The sequence below is a fragment of the Bos indicus x Bos taurus genome, chromosome X (genome assembly GCF_003369695.1).
Source record: "Bos indicus x Bos taurus breed Angus x Brahman F1 hybrid chromosome X, Bos_hybrid_MaternalHap_v2.0, whole genome shotgun sequence".
NCBI classification, from domain to species: domain Eukaryota; kingdom Metazoa; phylum Chordata; class Mammalia; order Artiodactyla; family Bovidae; genus Bos; species Bos indicus x Bos taurus.
In genome coordinates, this window is record NC_040105.1 from 15,963,704 (window position 1) to 15,982,581 (window position 18,878).

General features: G+C 38.4%; 1 protein-coding gene across 1 annotated transcript in view; it reads right to left on the reverse strand.

The window, feature by feature from the left end:
* Window positions 1-7,802: 7,802 nt before the first annotated feature.
* SCML2 (Scm polycomb group protein like 2) overlaps window positions 7,803-18,878 on the reverse strand; it is a 120,564-nt gene continuing 109,488 nt past the window's right edge. Inside the window, exons 12-15 of the mRNA XM_027534264.1 lie at window positions 14,381-14,494; window positions 13,440-13,694; window positions 9,888-10,039; window positions 7,803-8,789 (exon numbers count right to left, since the gene is read on the reverse strand). Of these exons, the coding sequence (XP_027390065.1) occupies window positions 8,661-8,789; window positions 9,888-10,039; window positions 13,440-13,694; window positions 14,381-14,494 (650 nt within the window). The 3' untranslated portion in view covers window positions 7,803-8,660. The remainder of the gene's footprint in view (window positions 8,790-9,887; window positions 10,040-13,439; window positions 13,695-14,380; window positions 14,495-18,878) is intronic.

Here is an 18,878-nt window from a genome sequence, read left to right on the forward strand (position 1 = left end):
GATTTGTATGGACATACAAAAAACCTCAAATAGCCACAGCAATCTTAAGAAGAATGGAACTGGAGGAATCAACCTTCCTGACTTCAGACTATGCTACAAAGCTACAGTCATCAGGACAGTATGGTACTGGCACAAAGACAGAAATATAGATCAACAGAACAAAATAGAAAGCCCAGAGATAAATCCATGCACCTATGGACACCTTATCTTTGACAAAGGAGGCAAGCATACACAATGGAGAAGACAATCTCTTTAACAAGTGGTGCTGGGAAAACTGGTCAACCACTTGTAAAAGAATGAAACTAGAACACTTTCTAACACCATACACAAAAATAAACTCAAAATGGATTAAAGATCTAAATTTAAGACCAGAAACTATAAAACTCCTAGAGGAAAACATAGGCAAAACACTCTCTGCATAAATCACAGCAGGATCCTCTATGACCCACCTCCCAGAGTAATGGAAATAAAAGCAAAAATAAACAAATGGGACCTAATTAAACTTGAAAGCTTTTGTACAATGAAGGAAACTATAAGCAAGGTGAAAAGACAGACTTCAGAATGGGAGAAAATAATAGCAAATGGAACAGTTGACATGGAATTAATCTCAAAAACATACAAGCAGCTCATGAAGCACAATACCAGAAAAATAAAAGATCCAATCAAAAAATGGGCCAAAGAACTAAACAGACATTTCTCCAAAGAAGACATACAGATGGTTAACAAACACATGAAAAGATGCTCAACATCACTCATTATCAGAGAAATGCAAATCAAAACCACAATGAGGTACCATCTCATGCTGGTGAGAATGGCCACCATCACAGAGTCTACAAACAATAAATGCTGGATAGGTTGTGGAGAAAAGGGAACCCTCTTACACTGCTGGTGGGAATGCGAACTAGTACCACCACTATGGAGAACAGTGTGGACATTCCTTAAAAAACTGGAAGTGGAACTTCCATACAACTCAGCAATCCCACTGCTGGGCATACACACTTAGGAAACCAGAATTGAAAGAGGCACGTGTACCCCAATGTTCATCACAGCACTGTTTATAATAGCCAGGACATGGAAGCAACCTAGATGCCCATTGGCAGACGAATGGATAAGAAACCTGTGGTACATATACACAATGGAATATTACTCAGCTATGAAAAAGAACACATTTGAATCAGTTCTAATGAGGTGGATGAAACTGGAACCTTATTATACAGAGTGAAGTAAGTCAGAAAGAAAAACACCAATGAAGTATACTAACGCATATATATGAAATTTAGAAAGATGGTAACGATGACCCTATATGCGAAACAGCAAAAGAGACACAGAGATAAGAACAGACTTTTGGACTCTGTGGGAGGTGAGGGTGGGATGATCTGAGAGAATAGCATTGAAACATGTATGTTACCATATGTGAAACAGATCACCAGTCAAGGTATGATGCATGAGACAGGGCACTCAGGGCTGGTGCACTGGGATGACCCTGAGGGATGCGATGGGGAGGGAGGTGGGAAGGGAGTTTAGGATGGGAGATACGTATACACCTGTGGCTGATTCGTGTCAATGTATGGCAGAAGCCACTATAATACTGTAAAATAATTAGCCTCCAATTAAAATTAATTAATTAAGAAAAAACCATGATCCAGAGAGAAGACCTCAAAAAAAAAAAAAAACAACACTAAGATCATGGCATCTGGTCCCATCACTTCATGGCACACAGATGTGGAAAAAGTGGAAGGAGTGACAAATTTTATTTGCTTGGGCTCCAAAATCACCGTGGACAGTGACGGAAGGCAGGAAATGAAAAGACGCTTGCTTCTTGGAAGAAAAGCTATGACAAACCTAGACAGCGTATTAAAAAGCAGAGACATCACTTTGCCGACAAAGGTCCATATAGTCAAAGCTATGGTTTTTCCAGTAGTCATGTACAGATATGTGAGTTGGACCAAACGGAGGCTTGCTGCCAAAGAACTGATGGTTTCAAATGGAGCAATCTCTAGGAGATAGTGAAGGACAGGGAAACCCTGGCATACTGCAGTTCATGGGATCACATACAGTGGACACTACTCAGCATGAAGAGAAAAATATTAGCCCGGCTCAATAAAAATGGAATCATCCAGTAACTGGTTTGCAGATATAAAAGTTGTCAGGAGGACATGGGACAGCTTTCTTAAAGTTGTTTTAAGTGTTCACAGCTCATAGTTACATCTTCAAATCCTAGTTAAACATGCACACACACACACACTTTGTTTGCATCTATGACAAATCTTTCAGTCTTTTCATAAAGATGAGGGATTTTTTTCAGTTTTCCTACAGGGCCAAAGTTCTAGGACCCACAACAGATTTCCCAACCTGAGAATCTGGCAAAGGGACTGAGAACCCCTAGAGAATTTTACTTTGGAGTCCAGTGGGATTTGATTACAGAACTTAACACTGGACTGGGGAAACAGACTCTTGGAGGGCACAATCAAAACCTTGTGCACACCAGGACCCAGGAGCAAGGAATAGTGAGCCCACAAAAGACTGACTCAGACTTGCCTCTGAGTGTCCAGGAGTCTCCAGTGGAGGTGTGAGTAGTGTCACACCTCCAGGGTCAGCGGTGGCCTGCTGCAGAGTCAGGGGCACTAAGTGCAGCAGTGCATGCACAGGACTTTAAAGGAGGTCACCATTATCTTCATTACCTCCACCACGGTTTGGTCACAGGTCAAACAGGGAGGGAACACAGCCCTGCCCATCAACAGAAAATTGGATTAAAGACTTACTGAGCATTGCATCACCCATCAGAACAAGACCCAGTTTCCCCCATAGGCAGTCTCTCCATAAGCTTCCTTCCATAAGCTTCTTGTCCTTCAGAGGACAGACAGAATGAAAACCACGATCAAAGAAAACTAATAAAACTGATCACATGTACCACAGCCTTGTCTAACTCAATGAAACTATGAGCCATGCTGTGTAGGGCCACCCAAGACAGAGAGGTCATGGTGGACAGTTCTGACAAAACATGGTCCACTGGAGAAGGGAATGGCAAACCACTTTAGTATTCTTGCTTTGAGAACTGCATGAACAGCCTGAAAAGGCAAAAAGATAGGACACTGAAAGATGAACTCTGCAGGTCAGTAGGTGCCCAATATAATACTGAAGAAGAGTGGAGAAATAATTCCAGAAAGAATGAAGAGATGGAGCCAAAGCAAAAACAACGTCCAGTTGTGGATGTGACTGATGATGGAAGTAAAGTATGATGCTATAAAGAGCAATATTGTATAGGAATCTGGAATGTTAGGTCCATGAATCAAGGTAAATTAGAAGTGGTCAAATAGGAGACGGTAAGAGTGAACATCAACATTTTAGGAATCAGTGAACCAAAATGGACTGGAATGGGCGAATTTAATTCAGATGACCATTATATATACCACTGTGGGCAAGAATCCCTAACAAGAAGTGGAGTAGCCCTCATAATCAACAGAAGAGTAAGCCCACAAGAGACAAATCAACAAAATACTTGCATGCAACCTTAAAAATGACAGAATGATCTCAGTCCTTTTCCAAGGCAAACCATTCAACATCACAGTAATCCAAGTCTATGCCCAAACCAGTAATGCTGAAGAAGCTGAAGTTGAACGGTTCTATGAAGACCTACAAGACCTTCTAGAACCCCCAAAAGATATCCTCTTCATTATTGGAGACTGGAATGCAAATGTAGGAAGTCAAGAGATACATGGAGTAACAGGCAAATTTGGCCTTGGAGCACAAAATGAAGCAGGACAAAGGCTAACAGAGTTTTGCCAAGCATTGATCACAGCAAACACCCTCTTTCAACAAAACAAGAGAAGACTCCACATGGACATCACCAGATGGTCAATACCGAAACCATATTGCTTATATTCTTTGCAACCAAAGATGGAGAAGCTCTATATAGTCAGCAGAAACAAGACTGGGAGCTGACTGTGGCTCAGATCATGAACTCCTTATTGCCAAATTCAGACTGAAATTGAAAAAAGTAGGGAAAACCACTAGACCATTCAGGTATGACCTAAAGTGGAAGAGACAAATAGATTTAAGGGATTAGATCTGATAGACAGAGTGCCTGAAGAACTATGGACGGAGGTTCATGACATTGTACAGGAGGCAGTGATCAAGACCATCCCCAAGAAATAGAAATGCAAAAAGGCAAAATGGTTATCTGAGGAGGCCTTAAAAATAGCTGAGAGGAGAAGAGAAGTGAAAGGCAAAGGAGACAAGGAAAGATGTACCCATTTGAATGCAGAGTTCCAAAGAATAGCAAGGAGAGACAAGAAAGCCTTCCTCAGTGATCAATGCAAAGAAATAGCAGAAAACAATAGCATGCGAAAGACTAGAGATCTCTTCAAGAAAATTAGATACCAAGGGAACATTTCAAGCAAAGAGGGGCACAATAAAGGACAGAAATGGTAGGGACCTAACAGAATCAAAGGATATTAAGAGGTGGCAAGAATACACAGAAGAACTATGCAAAGAAGATCTTTATGACCCAAATAACCACGATAGTGTGCTCACTCACCTAGAGCCAGACATCCTGGAATGCGAAGTCAAGTAGGCCTTAAGAAGCATCACTAGAAACAAAGCTAGTAGAGGTGATGGAATTCCAGTTGAGCTCTTTCAAATCCTAAAAGATGATGCTGTGAAAGTGCTGCACTCAATATGCCAGCAAATTTGGAAAACTTAGTAGTGGCCACAGGACTAGAAAAGGTCAGTTTTCATTCCAATCCCACACAAAGGCAATGCCAAAGAATGTTCAAACTACCACACAATTGGCACTAATTTCACATGCTAGCAAAGTAATGCTTAAAATTCTCCAAGACAAGCTTCAATAGTACACGAATCATGAATTTCCAGATGTTCAAGCTGCATGCAGAAAAGGCAGAGGAACCAGAGGTCAATTTGCCAACATCCACTGGATCGTCAAAAAAGCAAGAGAGTTCCAGAAAAACATCTACTTCTGCTTTATTGACTACACCAAAGCCTTTGACTGTGTAGATCACGACAAACTGTGGAAAATTCTGAAAGAGATGGGAACACCAGACCACCTGACCTACCTCCTGAGAAATGTGTATGCAAGTCAAGAAGCAACAATTAGGGCCAGACATGGAACAACAGACTGGTTCCCAATTGGGAAAGGAATGCATCAAGGCTGTATACTGTCACCCTGCTTATTTAACTTATATGCAGAGTACATCATGTGAAATGCCGGGCTGGATGAAGCACAAACTGGAATCAAGATTGCCAGGAGAAATATCAATAATCTCAGATATGCAGACGACACCACCCTTATGGCAGAGTGAAGAGGTACTAAAGAGCCTCTTGATGAAGGTGAAAGAGAATGAAAAAGTTGGCTTAAAACTCAACATTCAGAAAACTAAGATCATGGCATCTGGTCCCATCACTTCATGGCAAATAGATGGGGAAACAATGGAAAGTGACAGACTTTTATTTTCTTGGGCTCCAAAATCACTGCAGACGGTGACTGCAGCCATGAAATTAAAAGAGGCTTGCTCCTTGGAAGAAAAGCTATCACCAACCTAAACAGCATATTATAAAGCAGAGGCTACTTTGCTGACAAAGGTCCATCTAGTCAAAGCTATGGTTTTTGAAGTAGTCAGGTATGGATGTGAGAGTTGGACTATAAAGAAAGCTGAGCGCAGAAGAATTGATGCTTTTGAACCGTGGTGTTGGAGAAGACTCTTGAGAGTCCCTTGGACTGCAAGGAGTTCAAACCAGTCAATCCTAAAGGAAATCAGTCCTGAATATTCATTGGAAGGACTGATGCTGAAGCTGAAACTCCAATACTTTGGCCACCTAATGCGAAGAATTAACTCACTGGAAAAGCCCCTGATGCCAGGAAAGATTGAAGGCGGGAGCAGAAGGGGACAACAGAGGATGAGCTGGTTGAATGGCATCACCGACTTGATGGACAAGAGTTTGAGTAAGCTCCAGGAGTTGGTGATGGACAGGGAAGCACGGCGTGCAGCAGTCCATGGGTTCACAAAGAGTGAAACTTGACTCAGCAACTGAACTGAACTGATGGCTTTTTTATGCTTATAGAGATAGTCCCAATTTAGAGTCTGAGAAATTCTACTCTGGACCATGTACTATAAGACTCTCCAATCATAGAAGTTACAAAGACAAAAATCAGAAAGCAAATGCTCGATGTGTCCAGAGGGCTTTGGTGCTCAAGTTGCAGAGTCCTGCTCCTTACAGGAGGTTGAAGGATGGACTGAGAGGGAAAACTAGAGCACAGATTAATTAATTAAGTTCACAGGTAAACCACGCTAACATGGCATGATAGTCCCTGGACAAAAATTTACAAACCACACAGTGAAAATTGACACCCGCTACTCCAGTTACTTGAGATTATCATCCCTGGAGCCTCAGCTGGGGCCTGGTCATCTCCAATGAACAGTGATAAGTTTCTGGATTCCAAGGCACCAGCTCCTGGGACAGGTGGGCTGAGGGATCGAATCTTGAAGGTGATTCAACCACAACCCTGAGCCTCCAGGGCTTTTCCAGCACATAAGTTGGGAGAGTTGAAGGCTGAGTAGCAGTATAGCTTCTGGCCCCCAGCAGCAAAAGCACAGCCATAAAAAAAAAAGCACAGGTCATAAACTCTGGTGAGATGAGGGATCTGGGGGGCACTGCCATTTTCTAGCATGCTTGCATCATCACCAAAGTAACAAAAGCTTTGAGTACAGATAAAGCTCATTGATTTAACTTCTTACTGCCTCCCTGGAGTCTCATTTAAGGCCCTTGCAAAAGATAAGCCCTTTGCTCCTAAGAATCTGTTTACCAGTAGAATTAGGCCAAGTGCTAAAACCAAGTATTTAGACACATAAAAACACAAACTTACTAGAGTACTTCTTTTTCAACTGTAACTGATTCATACATTAATATGATGTGGTAAAAGCAAGTAAAATCAAATCTGAGGCTTCACATTAACTGAGGTTATTTAACTTTATTATATTTTAAAATCTGAAGACTGTAAAACAGTATTTATACAAACACCTGAGGACTGTTTAACTGGGCACAGCATCTTCACACAAACAATTTGAGAGAAGACAGTTTAAATTAGAATTTTTGTCTTAAAACACAAAGTGAATAACATAGATGAAACCACCCTTTAAATAGTAGCATTCTCATATAAAGTACATTTGGTTTTCTAAAAAAGAAAATGTACATTCTTGCCCCTGGTGTACATTTTATTGGCATTTATAACAAATGGCTAATACTTTTAGCACAGATTCTCATAGCTTATAAACATTACACCAAAGTTGTACAAAGTAATAACAATTAACATATAGCACCATTTCCCCTCAAAAGTTCTAACTTTAAAAATAAAACCCAAAACGATAAGTCAGAATTAATGCATCTTCCAAAATTTAGCAGAATAAATGGCTCAGAACTAAGCAAATTAACTAACAACATTGCATAGGACAGAGAACTTCCCTGTATGGAAACCAATCTGTGGATTGTTTCTTATCCCCTGAAGACTAAGATGAGAGGTACTAGTGATAGCAAATGATGCAAATATTTTTTCAGAATAAAAACATCCAACTATATAAATAGTTCACCATTACCTCTGTGGCAATGCAAAGTGCCATATTAAATTCAAAAAGAACAGGTTAACTTGTTTGAATACCTACAAGTATAGAATAATATATAAATACAGTATTGAATTCATATGAGGAATAAACATAGACAATAAAATATATATATTTTAAAATTTGGGCACAGGTGTCTTCATGTAAGGGCTTTCCTGATAGCTAAGTTGGTAAAGACTTCGCCTGCAATGCAGGAGACCCCGGTTCGATTCTTGGGTTGGGAACATCCACTGGAGAAGGGATAGTCTTCTTCATATAAAGATGTGGGAAAGAATCCCAAGTTAAATGTCTAAGCTTGGAGAAAATATGTAAAGTTTAGAAATAACAGGTATTTCATTGAAAAAATTTAATTGGACTCCATCAAACCACCCTTGTAGTATAATATCTCCTGCATAGAACAACTACTCTATAATTGTTCAAAATTCATCAAAAACTGATAAAAACACTTTAAGAAAGTTTATAAGCTTGTTTTTTCTTTAAATATTAACAAATACAACATATAGAGAAATAGTAACAAAAGGAAGATAATTTATATGGCTATTCCCTTTCGGGAAATTGATAGAACACGAACAGAACATTGCAGTAACAGACAAAGTATTTGAGAAAGAGATGATATCTATAGTTGCATCTTTAAATTCTCTTCTAAGGAAAACTTCGCGTGAATTTCATTAGAGAGCCTGTCAGTCCCTGATACTTTCCCCTTTGGGATTTAGCTGTTTTGGTTTTACATATATACATTAACCAAAATCAAAGGTGTTTCTTTGTTTCCTGCATGAAGTGTATTTGTAAACTCTACAATAAAATAATAAACAGATAAAGAACTGCCAATTTGAATATGCTAATACTAACATGTTAATGGCTTTTAAAGAAGTAGACCGGACTTATAATAGAGTTCTGCAATTCTGGATAAAATGTAGTTTTAGAGGAACTGTCTACAAAACAAAAATTGCTATGAGAATAAAAATACTTTTACATTAAAAGTTATCAAAACAACTGAAAATTATGTCTAATCTAAACTTATATATTTTTTCAATTATATTTTCCTTCTTTAAGTTTTTCAATATAATAACATAACTTTAAGGCTGGCCCCAATTTCAGCCCCATATACTTCATAATCACATCACTTTTGAGTAGTAGCAGAGCCTTCCCATCAATTTCCTACAGAGAGAAATAAATTATAATTATTAGCACTGATTTCACATTTTGTCAAGTTACTTACATATAAGAACATGTAAATAGAGAGTAGCTGTACATTCTCAATATATATTCTCTGAATATGCATTTATTATTAAAAACTATTAAAAACATAACTTATGTGAAACATCATTTGAACATTTCTAAATTCACTTCAAATTTTAAGAAAAAGTAAACTTAACCTAGTATCTTTGAAGAATGGCCTTTAGCATCAAACTATCTGATTTTAAAAACTATGTGTTGAATATAATACCACATATCTATGACAAATGGTAGATAGAAAACTATGAATTGTAGAAATGAATTTCAGACAGTCATTAACTTTCTTAGAAAGGCTGGGAATGTATGTCAGCATTAATGCAAACTGTAAATGTGCTAAACGGTGTTGTCTTTATGTTGAAAGCTATTCACTTAATTATGTGAAGCTAATTAGATGCTAAAACATATTACTGATTTTCTTACAATATGAAAAAGGATACAAAAGGATACATTTGGTCATGAATTTGATATGTCAGAAAAGACTATAAACATTATTTAACAGACACAAGGTATCCTCCTAATACTATTTATTTGCTTAATAAAACAATTTATGTTTTGGAAGTATGTTTGATTTTCCTGAGTTCCTATTTAAAATAAAGCTGCACTTAATCTTATACAGTTAATGGATTCATCGGGCATCATAAGAAGGACACCATGTTATAAAGGTGGTCATTCCCTCCTACTCACAATCCCAGGGCCAAGCAGGGAGCAGGTGGGGAGGAGGATCTTTGTAGCTGGTCTTACAAACAAGAATACACCTGAGAGTGGCCATGCTGAATCATCTTCTCTTGAGAACTCAAAGACGTGTAAGTATGTTAGGGACTTGGGTACCCATTTAAAGCACAGATCCAGCCTCTATCCTTTAAGGATCTAACTTTGGGCAAAGTGAACTCTCTCAAATATGGGAAAATCAGTTGATAGGGTTCCCCCACCATCCACACTAATCAGTAACCAACTGAAGGGCCTGCAGAGAGATAATTCAAACTCATTACATTAGGAAAACTGGATCAAAAGATACATTACATGTTGCCTGAAGAGGTCAGCAAGGGGGCCTGACTTCTGAGGATCTTTATGTTTCATAAACTGTATCACTTCATCCACAGACCAGGTTTCAGGGTCCTTAGAGAAGCCTTGCTTCAGGACACTGGGGTCAGGTACAGCTATATAACTTGGAGCTTCAACTGGGGGGGAAAAAGACAAATCATACTTGACCTGATCATTATCCTGAAAGAAAAGATGTTAAGCAAGGAATAATTTTATCATTCCTGGAATGTTCTGTGAAGTACCCCAGCATGGACCCAGGATTTCAAAGGTAAAATTTAGTGAAAGCCTAGATAAAGATGACCTGAGGATAGCTACCCAAGAATGTCCCACTTGACCTCCTCCAAACAACAAAAGCAACTTCAGAATGTACCCTAGAGTTTCAAAGATCATGATACAGACCAAACAATCCAAGGCCTCTTTGACCACAGGCAAATACAGAAAAAGACCTGTAACTTAGGTTAAATCAAGGTTAATCTAAGCTAACCTATTGCTCCCTTCCTTTAAGTATTTTGAAGAATTTCTCTCAATCTTCCTCCTCTTGAGAAGACTCAAGATTAGGTTTGAGTCTTTTACTAGGTAATTGCAATGAAAATCCAAAAAATTTAGAGTTTTATAATTGTTTTAATTCACTTTAATCAATAAATTTTCAATAAACCATATTATCTCTTGAGAACCAAATTAGTTCTTTCACTGAATCTGTCCCATGTATTCAATAAAGATTATTTTTAGCATCAATTTATTCTTTAAACTCCTGTCTCTCAAGGCTTAAATGCTTACTTGAATTTTGAAGAAAACAAGATTATTTTGTACTTAGGTCAGAAGCAACTTTAACATTATACGGAATACCTCTTTCAAATTTTACTGCATAGTGATAGATATTTTGGTTGAAGGTTTATATATTTAAAAAGAAATCAAAACATGAAATAATTTAAGTGCTCATACCTCAAAAAGTTATAGTTTTGCTATTCACTAAGTTGTACTCAAAATTTCTTTCTGTCCAGACACATATTCGTTTCCTTAACCAGAGTGCCTGACTCTCTAAAGTTAGTATACGATAACAGAAGTGGGTTTGGTGCTTTGCTAGGAAGATTTGTTTCTCTAAACAAAGACCATCAACACAAATTTGATCTTTTTGTGTGTGTGAATTACCCAAAAGTGAACATTTTCTTTCCTGTCATCTGTGCTCTAGCCATTTTAGGGAGAAGTATTCTGGGTATTCACCCAAGGAAAGGGCAAAGAAAACAGAAGATGTAAGAACTTGCAATGGTAAATTTTTGGTGTAGCTTAGAATTTTATATATTTTCTTTTTAAATATTATAACTTTGATGTGAAATAAAAATTCTTTACTAAAATCTATCCTACTTTCTCCTTGAGAAAGAAATGGCAACCCACTCCAGTACCCTTGCATGGAAAATCCCATGGACAGAGGAACTGGTAGGCTATACAGCCCATGGGGGTCGCAAAGAGTCGGACATGACTGAGTGACTTCACTTCACTCACATCCTACTTTCTACTTGTCAGAAATAAAAATGGTGGTCTACCAAGAAACGCTGCTAGGTTGTATCAACTCGAGTAAAAGTGATGATGATACAGACCACGTCATGCCTGAGGCAGTCTAACAATTCAGACAGAAAAGTCTTTTCCTTTAACTCAAGAAAGACTCAATTTAATATTTAAAAAATTACTGGCAAAGCTAATCATACCTCTAAATTAACATATATTTGTGGGATTTTTTGTTTCTGTCATCAGAATCTGGTATGGGTTATGTCTTAATGTAAAAATAGGATTTCTGGTATAAAATTATAATTTTGTATTAAAAATAAAACAGCTATGAGCCCACCTATCTCTAATCTACCATGGAAAAATACTTTAATTGGGCCCATATCTTCAAGACAATCAGAGAAGGTTATAAACATTACATTAGTAGTATTATTCACATAATTATATGAAAAATAATTAAAGTCCAGTCACACTCTTCTCCTTAATGGCTCTGTCTTATATACACTAGGCGATCAGTAAATATTTCTGGTATAAATGAAATGAAAGTGACTTGATTTTATCCCAGATGATACTGAATTTCTTTCATTTAATAAAAATCAACAATTTGTTTCATTCAAATATTGGGGTGGGGCAGGGCAGGAGGTTGTGTGAGCATCATCAGAAATAAAGGTAGACTCAGCTGTAAGTAACAGTTCCAACACCTTAAAGAAAATAAAGTGAAATGCTTACCTATTCTCTGAAGTTGTACATACAGCCTTGGAGTCAGAGTGCCTGGACTGGCCAAGCCACTTTCTAGTTGGGAGACCTTAGTTAAGCGACTTCTCAGATTTCTCACCTGAAAATGTTTACCACCACCTACATCTCGAGAAACTGTTGTAAATATGTAATGCATGAAGCAATGTAAAATATTATGTGCTGGCACATAATATCAGATGGTAATGAAGATGATGATGAGTTTATTACTATTAAGTAACGTTATTACTATTAAGTCTTTCCACACCTAGGAAGACTAGAAGCTGGCATCCTCAAACCCCAAAACAGGCTACTTTGGCATGGTAGTGTTAGATATACATTTGGAAGTGAGATTCAGCATTAGAAGTAACCTTTAGAGCATTCTTCTAAGAAGGCCTATCTTCATAAGCTCATATAGTGAAAATATCTAAAAACTTACAATACACTACCCTTTTATAAAATGAACACCTATCTTTAGATTCTTTACAAAAATCACTCCAAACCCAGGGACAATCTATATGGGGTATATGAGATGGGAGTGACAATATTAAATGTGTCACAGCATGTGTACAGATGATATCCATGATAAAAGACAAGGGAGTGAGTTGATTCCTACTTCCTTTATTCCTCAACCTTGCCTAAATGCCTATCTGGTGAAAAAAGACAAAACACTTATTCCCTCCACCCCAACATCCTTAATCTTTAAAAGGGTACAGGATAGAGCTATCTTTGCACGTGGAAGGCTGTTCTGGCTCTTTCTAAATGAGTGGTAGGATGCTGTACAGTTTATACACATCATGTTCTCCTGGTCGGTGTGAGGGAATGACTGAGAGTGTGGAAAACAGGGAAATGGCTGCAGCAACAGGATGCCAGAGCCTAGATCTGGGAGCCAAGTACAGGCTGGGGCCAGGAAAGGTCTCAAGAGGGACAAGGAAGGGAGCACATCAGAATGAAGAGGGAGTGCATCCTTCCAGGCCTCAGAGTCATACGAGGTTTGTGAGTCCAGACAGTATCCAAGGAAATGAGAAACTACAATGGAATGAAAACCAATAAAATAAAGAAGTCTCTATCAGAAACATGATTGGTGATCCAGATCCCCAGAAACAGTTCTGTAATGCCATGAGGATTAGATCATCTGCAGCAGCTTGGCCCTGACAATGATGTGAAGGGGAGGACTCTTACCTCCTCAATTTTGACAATTTCTTCAATGTGATAAACTCTCAGGGGATGATGTGGGGCATAGGAACCTTAAGGGGAAAGACAAACCCATCAGACGAGAATCATTGTTTTGGAAAATACCTTCACTTTCCCTCTGCACTTCCAATTCAACTTCAAGCTGACTACTCTTGATAGGTGATTTGGTCTCCACTACTTTGAGGCTTGAGGTGCATGGCATACTTTGAGAACCATTCATGGAGACTGGAGTATGAGTGCTTATAGGATTTTTTCTGGCAGGACTCAAAGAATTTGCTGAACTAAGTGGTGACTTCTTGGACTCTTCAGAAAGCTTTTCCTTTTTGGCCATGCCATCTTCCTCAGAAGGTAATACTTCCTCTACAAGAAAAAAAAAAAAAATACGAAGGCAATAAGAAAAAAGACAGAGGCAATTATCTTCAACAGACTTACAGTTTGAATACTACTAAAATGTCAAAAATCCCCTAAATTGGCAACAATAGTTTACTTAAGCCATGGTGTAATGAACTACAAACCTCTAACACAAAGCACATGGCTATCCCCTTCTTGATTTCACTGTCCTGAAATCCAAATTGATTCTAATGACATCATCTATTTTTCTCATAAATAACCTTTGCCAGTCTTGCCACCAAGACTATGAACACTTCACTAAAACATTTATTTTTACAAATACAGTTCTTACACAATTGGTTTCTAACATTTGCTTACTACCTGGGCACTTAAAAAAAAAAAAAAAAAAACCTTCACTGGAGAAATGTTTTAGGTTTTTCTATTCCTCTTTCTATAAAGCTTTTGCAATACAAAGCTGAATGGGAATTGCTGCTATAATTGTTTTTCTTTAATCTAAGGAGAAATGACAACTGTGCATTTCTTAAGGGAATGAAGTGCTCAACAAAGCTGCCAAAGTAATAAATAGCTAACTGCCAAACGGATTTGGCAGTTGGGAAATATACTCCCCTATTCCCAACACCAACACTCAACAGCATACATAAGTGATAGCAGAATGACTTTTCTTTCCAATCTTGCAACATGTAACTACTGTTTACCTTCAGAGGGATGCACTATTATTTTGGGTTGCTTAGGAGAGAGAGGAGCAACATAAGGCAAAGGTTGTTCAGAAGGTCGTTTGGTGATTTTCTTTTCCATTATATCTTCTTCTACTGTTTTCAAAAAAAGAGATGTCTGTTTTAACTAATTAATATACTTAGGCATTTTCATATCAACAGCATAAAACACTTCTTTGTATATCATTTGTCTACATAACTTGATCAATAATCATTTGTTTATGAACAAGATGTGCTCATTTCATCCTATTAAATATTTCAGTGATATACAAGGGTTAAAACCATTATATCCAGGCTTCACTTATTCTAGGGTCATCATATTTTTCTAACTCTCTCAGGCAGCAGTGAGGCAACTAAAAAGGCCTGAGAAAATTGCTCCCATGAACAAAAAAGTTTAAGAATTCAGAGAAGTTAGAGTAGATAGAGTACAAAGAACACTCCATTTTATAGGTAACAATCCTGGCCTAGGGCTACTCTTAAAACAATTCTACTGCTTACTTATCATTCAACCAAATGCATTTCTTCTTAAAAGACCATTCTTTAAGGCATAATCCTAAAATGAATCAATATTTTGATTTAATCTCCAACTAAAAGGAAAAATAAAGTACAATAAAAATCTATAAAGTAGGATAATAGATCTTCAGAAAGGAGACAGACTGCAATGACAAAGTACCAAAGTCAAACTTCATCTAGTTAAAAATGGCTAAGGGTCAGGCATGTCCCTTAAAATCCTCTGATAAGTAATTTTAAACCATCCTGTTACTGACTGATTACGAATGAGTCTAAAAGCGTTCTTGACTTTTGATTTTATTTTTAATCATCAACTATAAAAATCAACAGCCAAAACATATTTCAGTGAATAAGACGTATTTCTACAATAAGGACTGTTAAATTCTAAGAAAAGAAATAACTGACTTTTTTCATACCAATTTACTGATACAGAAAATTTGAACACTAAAGTATACAGTTTCTACAGTTTTCTATAGGTATTTACTTCAGAATTATAGCAAGAGCAGAAAAATTCTTTACTTACCTTTTATGTACAACATTATAATACTTTATGAAGCTAGTATATGGTCTACTATCTGGGATTGATACAAACATAAAACTGATTCTTGACTTCTGTTTCTGGGTACTGTAGTAAGCTAAGGCATGAAACTGTTCTTGCAGAGTAATTAGAAAAAGCCAGATAATTTACAAAGTACTTTAAAAGTCATCATAGAGAGGCACTTCCAAGATGACTGATTAAGGACTTTCCATTCTTTCATAAAACTAATGACAGCACTGGCAAAATCAACTTCTTCAAAACTCTGGATGTTAACAAAAGGCTTAAGTGAGTGAAAGCCACTCAGTCATGTCTGACTTTTCTGACCCCATGGACTATAGCCTGCCAGGCTCCTCTGTCCATGGAATTCTCCAGGCCAGAATACTGGAATGGGTAGCCATTCCCTTCTCCAGGGGATCGTCCCAACCCAGGAATCCAGCCCAGGTCTCCTGCATTGCAGGCGATTCTTTACTGTCTGAGCCACCAGGGAAGCCCAAGAATACTGGAATGGTTAGCCTATCCCTTCTTCAGGGGATACAACAACCAAAAAAGCGTTTATTCAAGAAAAATGGCTGAATATCAGAACAACAAATTCTGACATTTTAGCTTCCCCCATCTTAATCTCAGTTTTTCAGCAGTTTTGCAAACCAATAGCTTCGCAACTAAAGTAGCTGTGAAAGCCAGCAGCCTAACACTGGAAGGGGCACAAAGCATTTGGAATTCTACAAAAGCTTCACCCTCAGAGAACTGTCTCTGAAAACCTCTGATCTCTGGGTTTGTTTTATTTGACCTAAATCAGAGGCTGCTCTGTGTGAACAGTCCTATCTCCAAAGCACTGGTCAAAAATTAAACCAAATCAAAACCAAAAAACCACGACAGTGGCAAATGTTTAGTGGTGAAGCTCTCTAAGGCAGGATTATCAGTTGGGGCTGACAAAAAGCTTGACCAAAAGAACGGGAGAATGAGATGTCCATTAGGACACTTAGAAAAGCACTGAGATATTCCTGCAAATCTGTAAGGCCGTATGTATGTGCATGGCTTTATGAATGCCTAGGGAAGACTTTGGAAGGCCCTAATCTTTCATTTCTTGACAACTATGAAGCGCTGCAAGGAATGTTGAAGGTAAGTTTCAACACACCAAAAAAAAACCCTTGACAAAGGCTGGAAGATATACTGGTTCTGGGCACTTAGGAAAATCCCTGTACAATCACTAGCTGACCACTAAGGTCATAGTAAACACCCTCTTCCAACAACACAAGAGAAGACTCTACACATGGACATTACCAGATGGTCAAAAGCAAAATCAGATTGATTATATTCTTTGCAGCCAAAGATGGAGAGACTCTATACAGTCAGCAAAAACAAAACCGGAAGCCGACTGTGGCTCAGATCATGAACACCTTACTGCCAAATTCAAACTGAAATTAAAGAAAGTGGGGAAAACCACTAGACCATTCAGGTATGACCTAAATCAAATCCCTTATGATTATACAGTGGAAGTGTCAAATAGATTAGACACTAAGGGACTAGATCTGATAGACAGAGTGCCTGATGAACTATGGACTGAGGTTTGTGACATTCTACAGGAGACAGGGATCAAGACCATCCACAAGGAAAAGAAATGCAAAAAAGTAAAATGGCTGTCTGAGGAGGCCTTACAAATAGCTGTGAAAAGAAGAGAAGCAAAAAGCAAAGGAGAAAAAGAAAGATATAAGCATCTGAATGCAGAGTTCCAAAGAATAGCAAGGAGAGATAAGAAACCCTTCTTCAGCAATTACTGCAAAGAAATAGAGGAAAACAACAGAATGGGAAAGACTAGAGATCTCTTCAATAAAATTAGAAATACCAAGGGAACATTTCGTGCAAAGATGGACTCGATAAAGGACAGAAATGGTAGGGACCTAACAGAAGCAGAAGATATTAAGAAGAGGTGGCAAGAATACACAGAAAACTGTACAAAAAAGATCTTCACAACACACATAATCCTGATGGTGTGATCACTCACCTAGAGCCAGACATCCTGGAATGTGAGGTCAAGTGGGCCTTAGAAAGCATCACTACAAACAAAGCTAGTGGAGGTGATGGAATTCCAGTGGGGCTCTTTCAAATCGTGAAAGATGATGCTGTGAAAGTGCTACACTTAATATCCCAGCAAATTTGGAAAACTCAGCAGTGGCCACAGGACTGGAAAAGGTCACATTTCATTCCAATCCCAAAGAAAGACAATGCCAAAGAATGCTCAAAATACCAGACAATTGCACTCATCTCACACGCTAGTAAAGTAATGCTCAAAATTCTCCAAGCCAGGCTTCCACAATACGTGAACTGTGAACTTCCAGATGTTCAAGCTGGTTTTAGAAAAGGCAGAGGAACCAGAGATCCAATTGCCAACATCTGCTGGATCATCAAAAAAGCAAGAGAGTTCCAGAAAAACATCTATTTCTGCTTTATTGACTATGCCAAAGCCTTTGACTGTGAGGATCACAATAAACTGTGGAAAATCCTGGAAGAGATGGGAATACCAGACCACCTGACCTGCCTCTTGAGAAACCTATATGCGGGTCAGGAAGCAACAGTTAGAACTGGACATGGAACAACAGACTGGTTCCAAATAGGAAAAGGAGTACGTCAAGGCTGTATATTGTTACCCTGCTTATTTAACTTATATGCAGAGTACATCATGAGAAACGCTGGACGGGAAGAAACACAAGCTGGAATCAAGATTGCCGGGAGAAATATCAATAACCTCAGATATGCAGATGACACCACCCTTATGGCAGAAAGTGAAGAGGAACTAAAAAGCCTTTTGATGAAAGTGAAAGAGGAAATTGAAAAAGTTGGCTTAAAGCTCAACATTCAGAAAACAAAGATCATGGCATCTGGTCCCATCACTTCATGGGAAATACATGGGGAAACAGTGGAAACAGTGTCAGACTTTATTTTTTTGGGCTCCAAAATCACTGCAGATGGTGACTGCAGTCATGAAATTAAAAGATGCTTACTCCTTGGAAGGAAAGTTATGACCAACCTAGACAGCATCTTGAAAAGGAGAGATATTACTTTGCCAACAAAGGTCTGTCTAGTCAAGGCTATGGATTTTCCAGCGGTCATGTATGGATGTGAGAGTTGGACTGTGAAGAAAGCTGAGCACCAAAGAATTGATGTTTTTGAACTGTGGTATTGGAGAAGACTCTTGAGAGTCCATTGGACTGCAAGGAGGTCCAACCAGTCCATCCTAAAGGAGATCAGTCCTGGGTGTTCATTGGCAGGACTGATGCTAAAGCTAAAACTCCAATACTTTGGCCACCTCATGTGAAGAGTTGACTCACTGGAAAAGACCCTGATGCTGGGAGGGATTGGGGGCAGGAGGAGAAGGGGACAACAGAGGTTGAGATGGCTGGATGGCATCACTGACTCGATGCACATGAGTTTGGG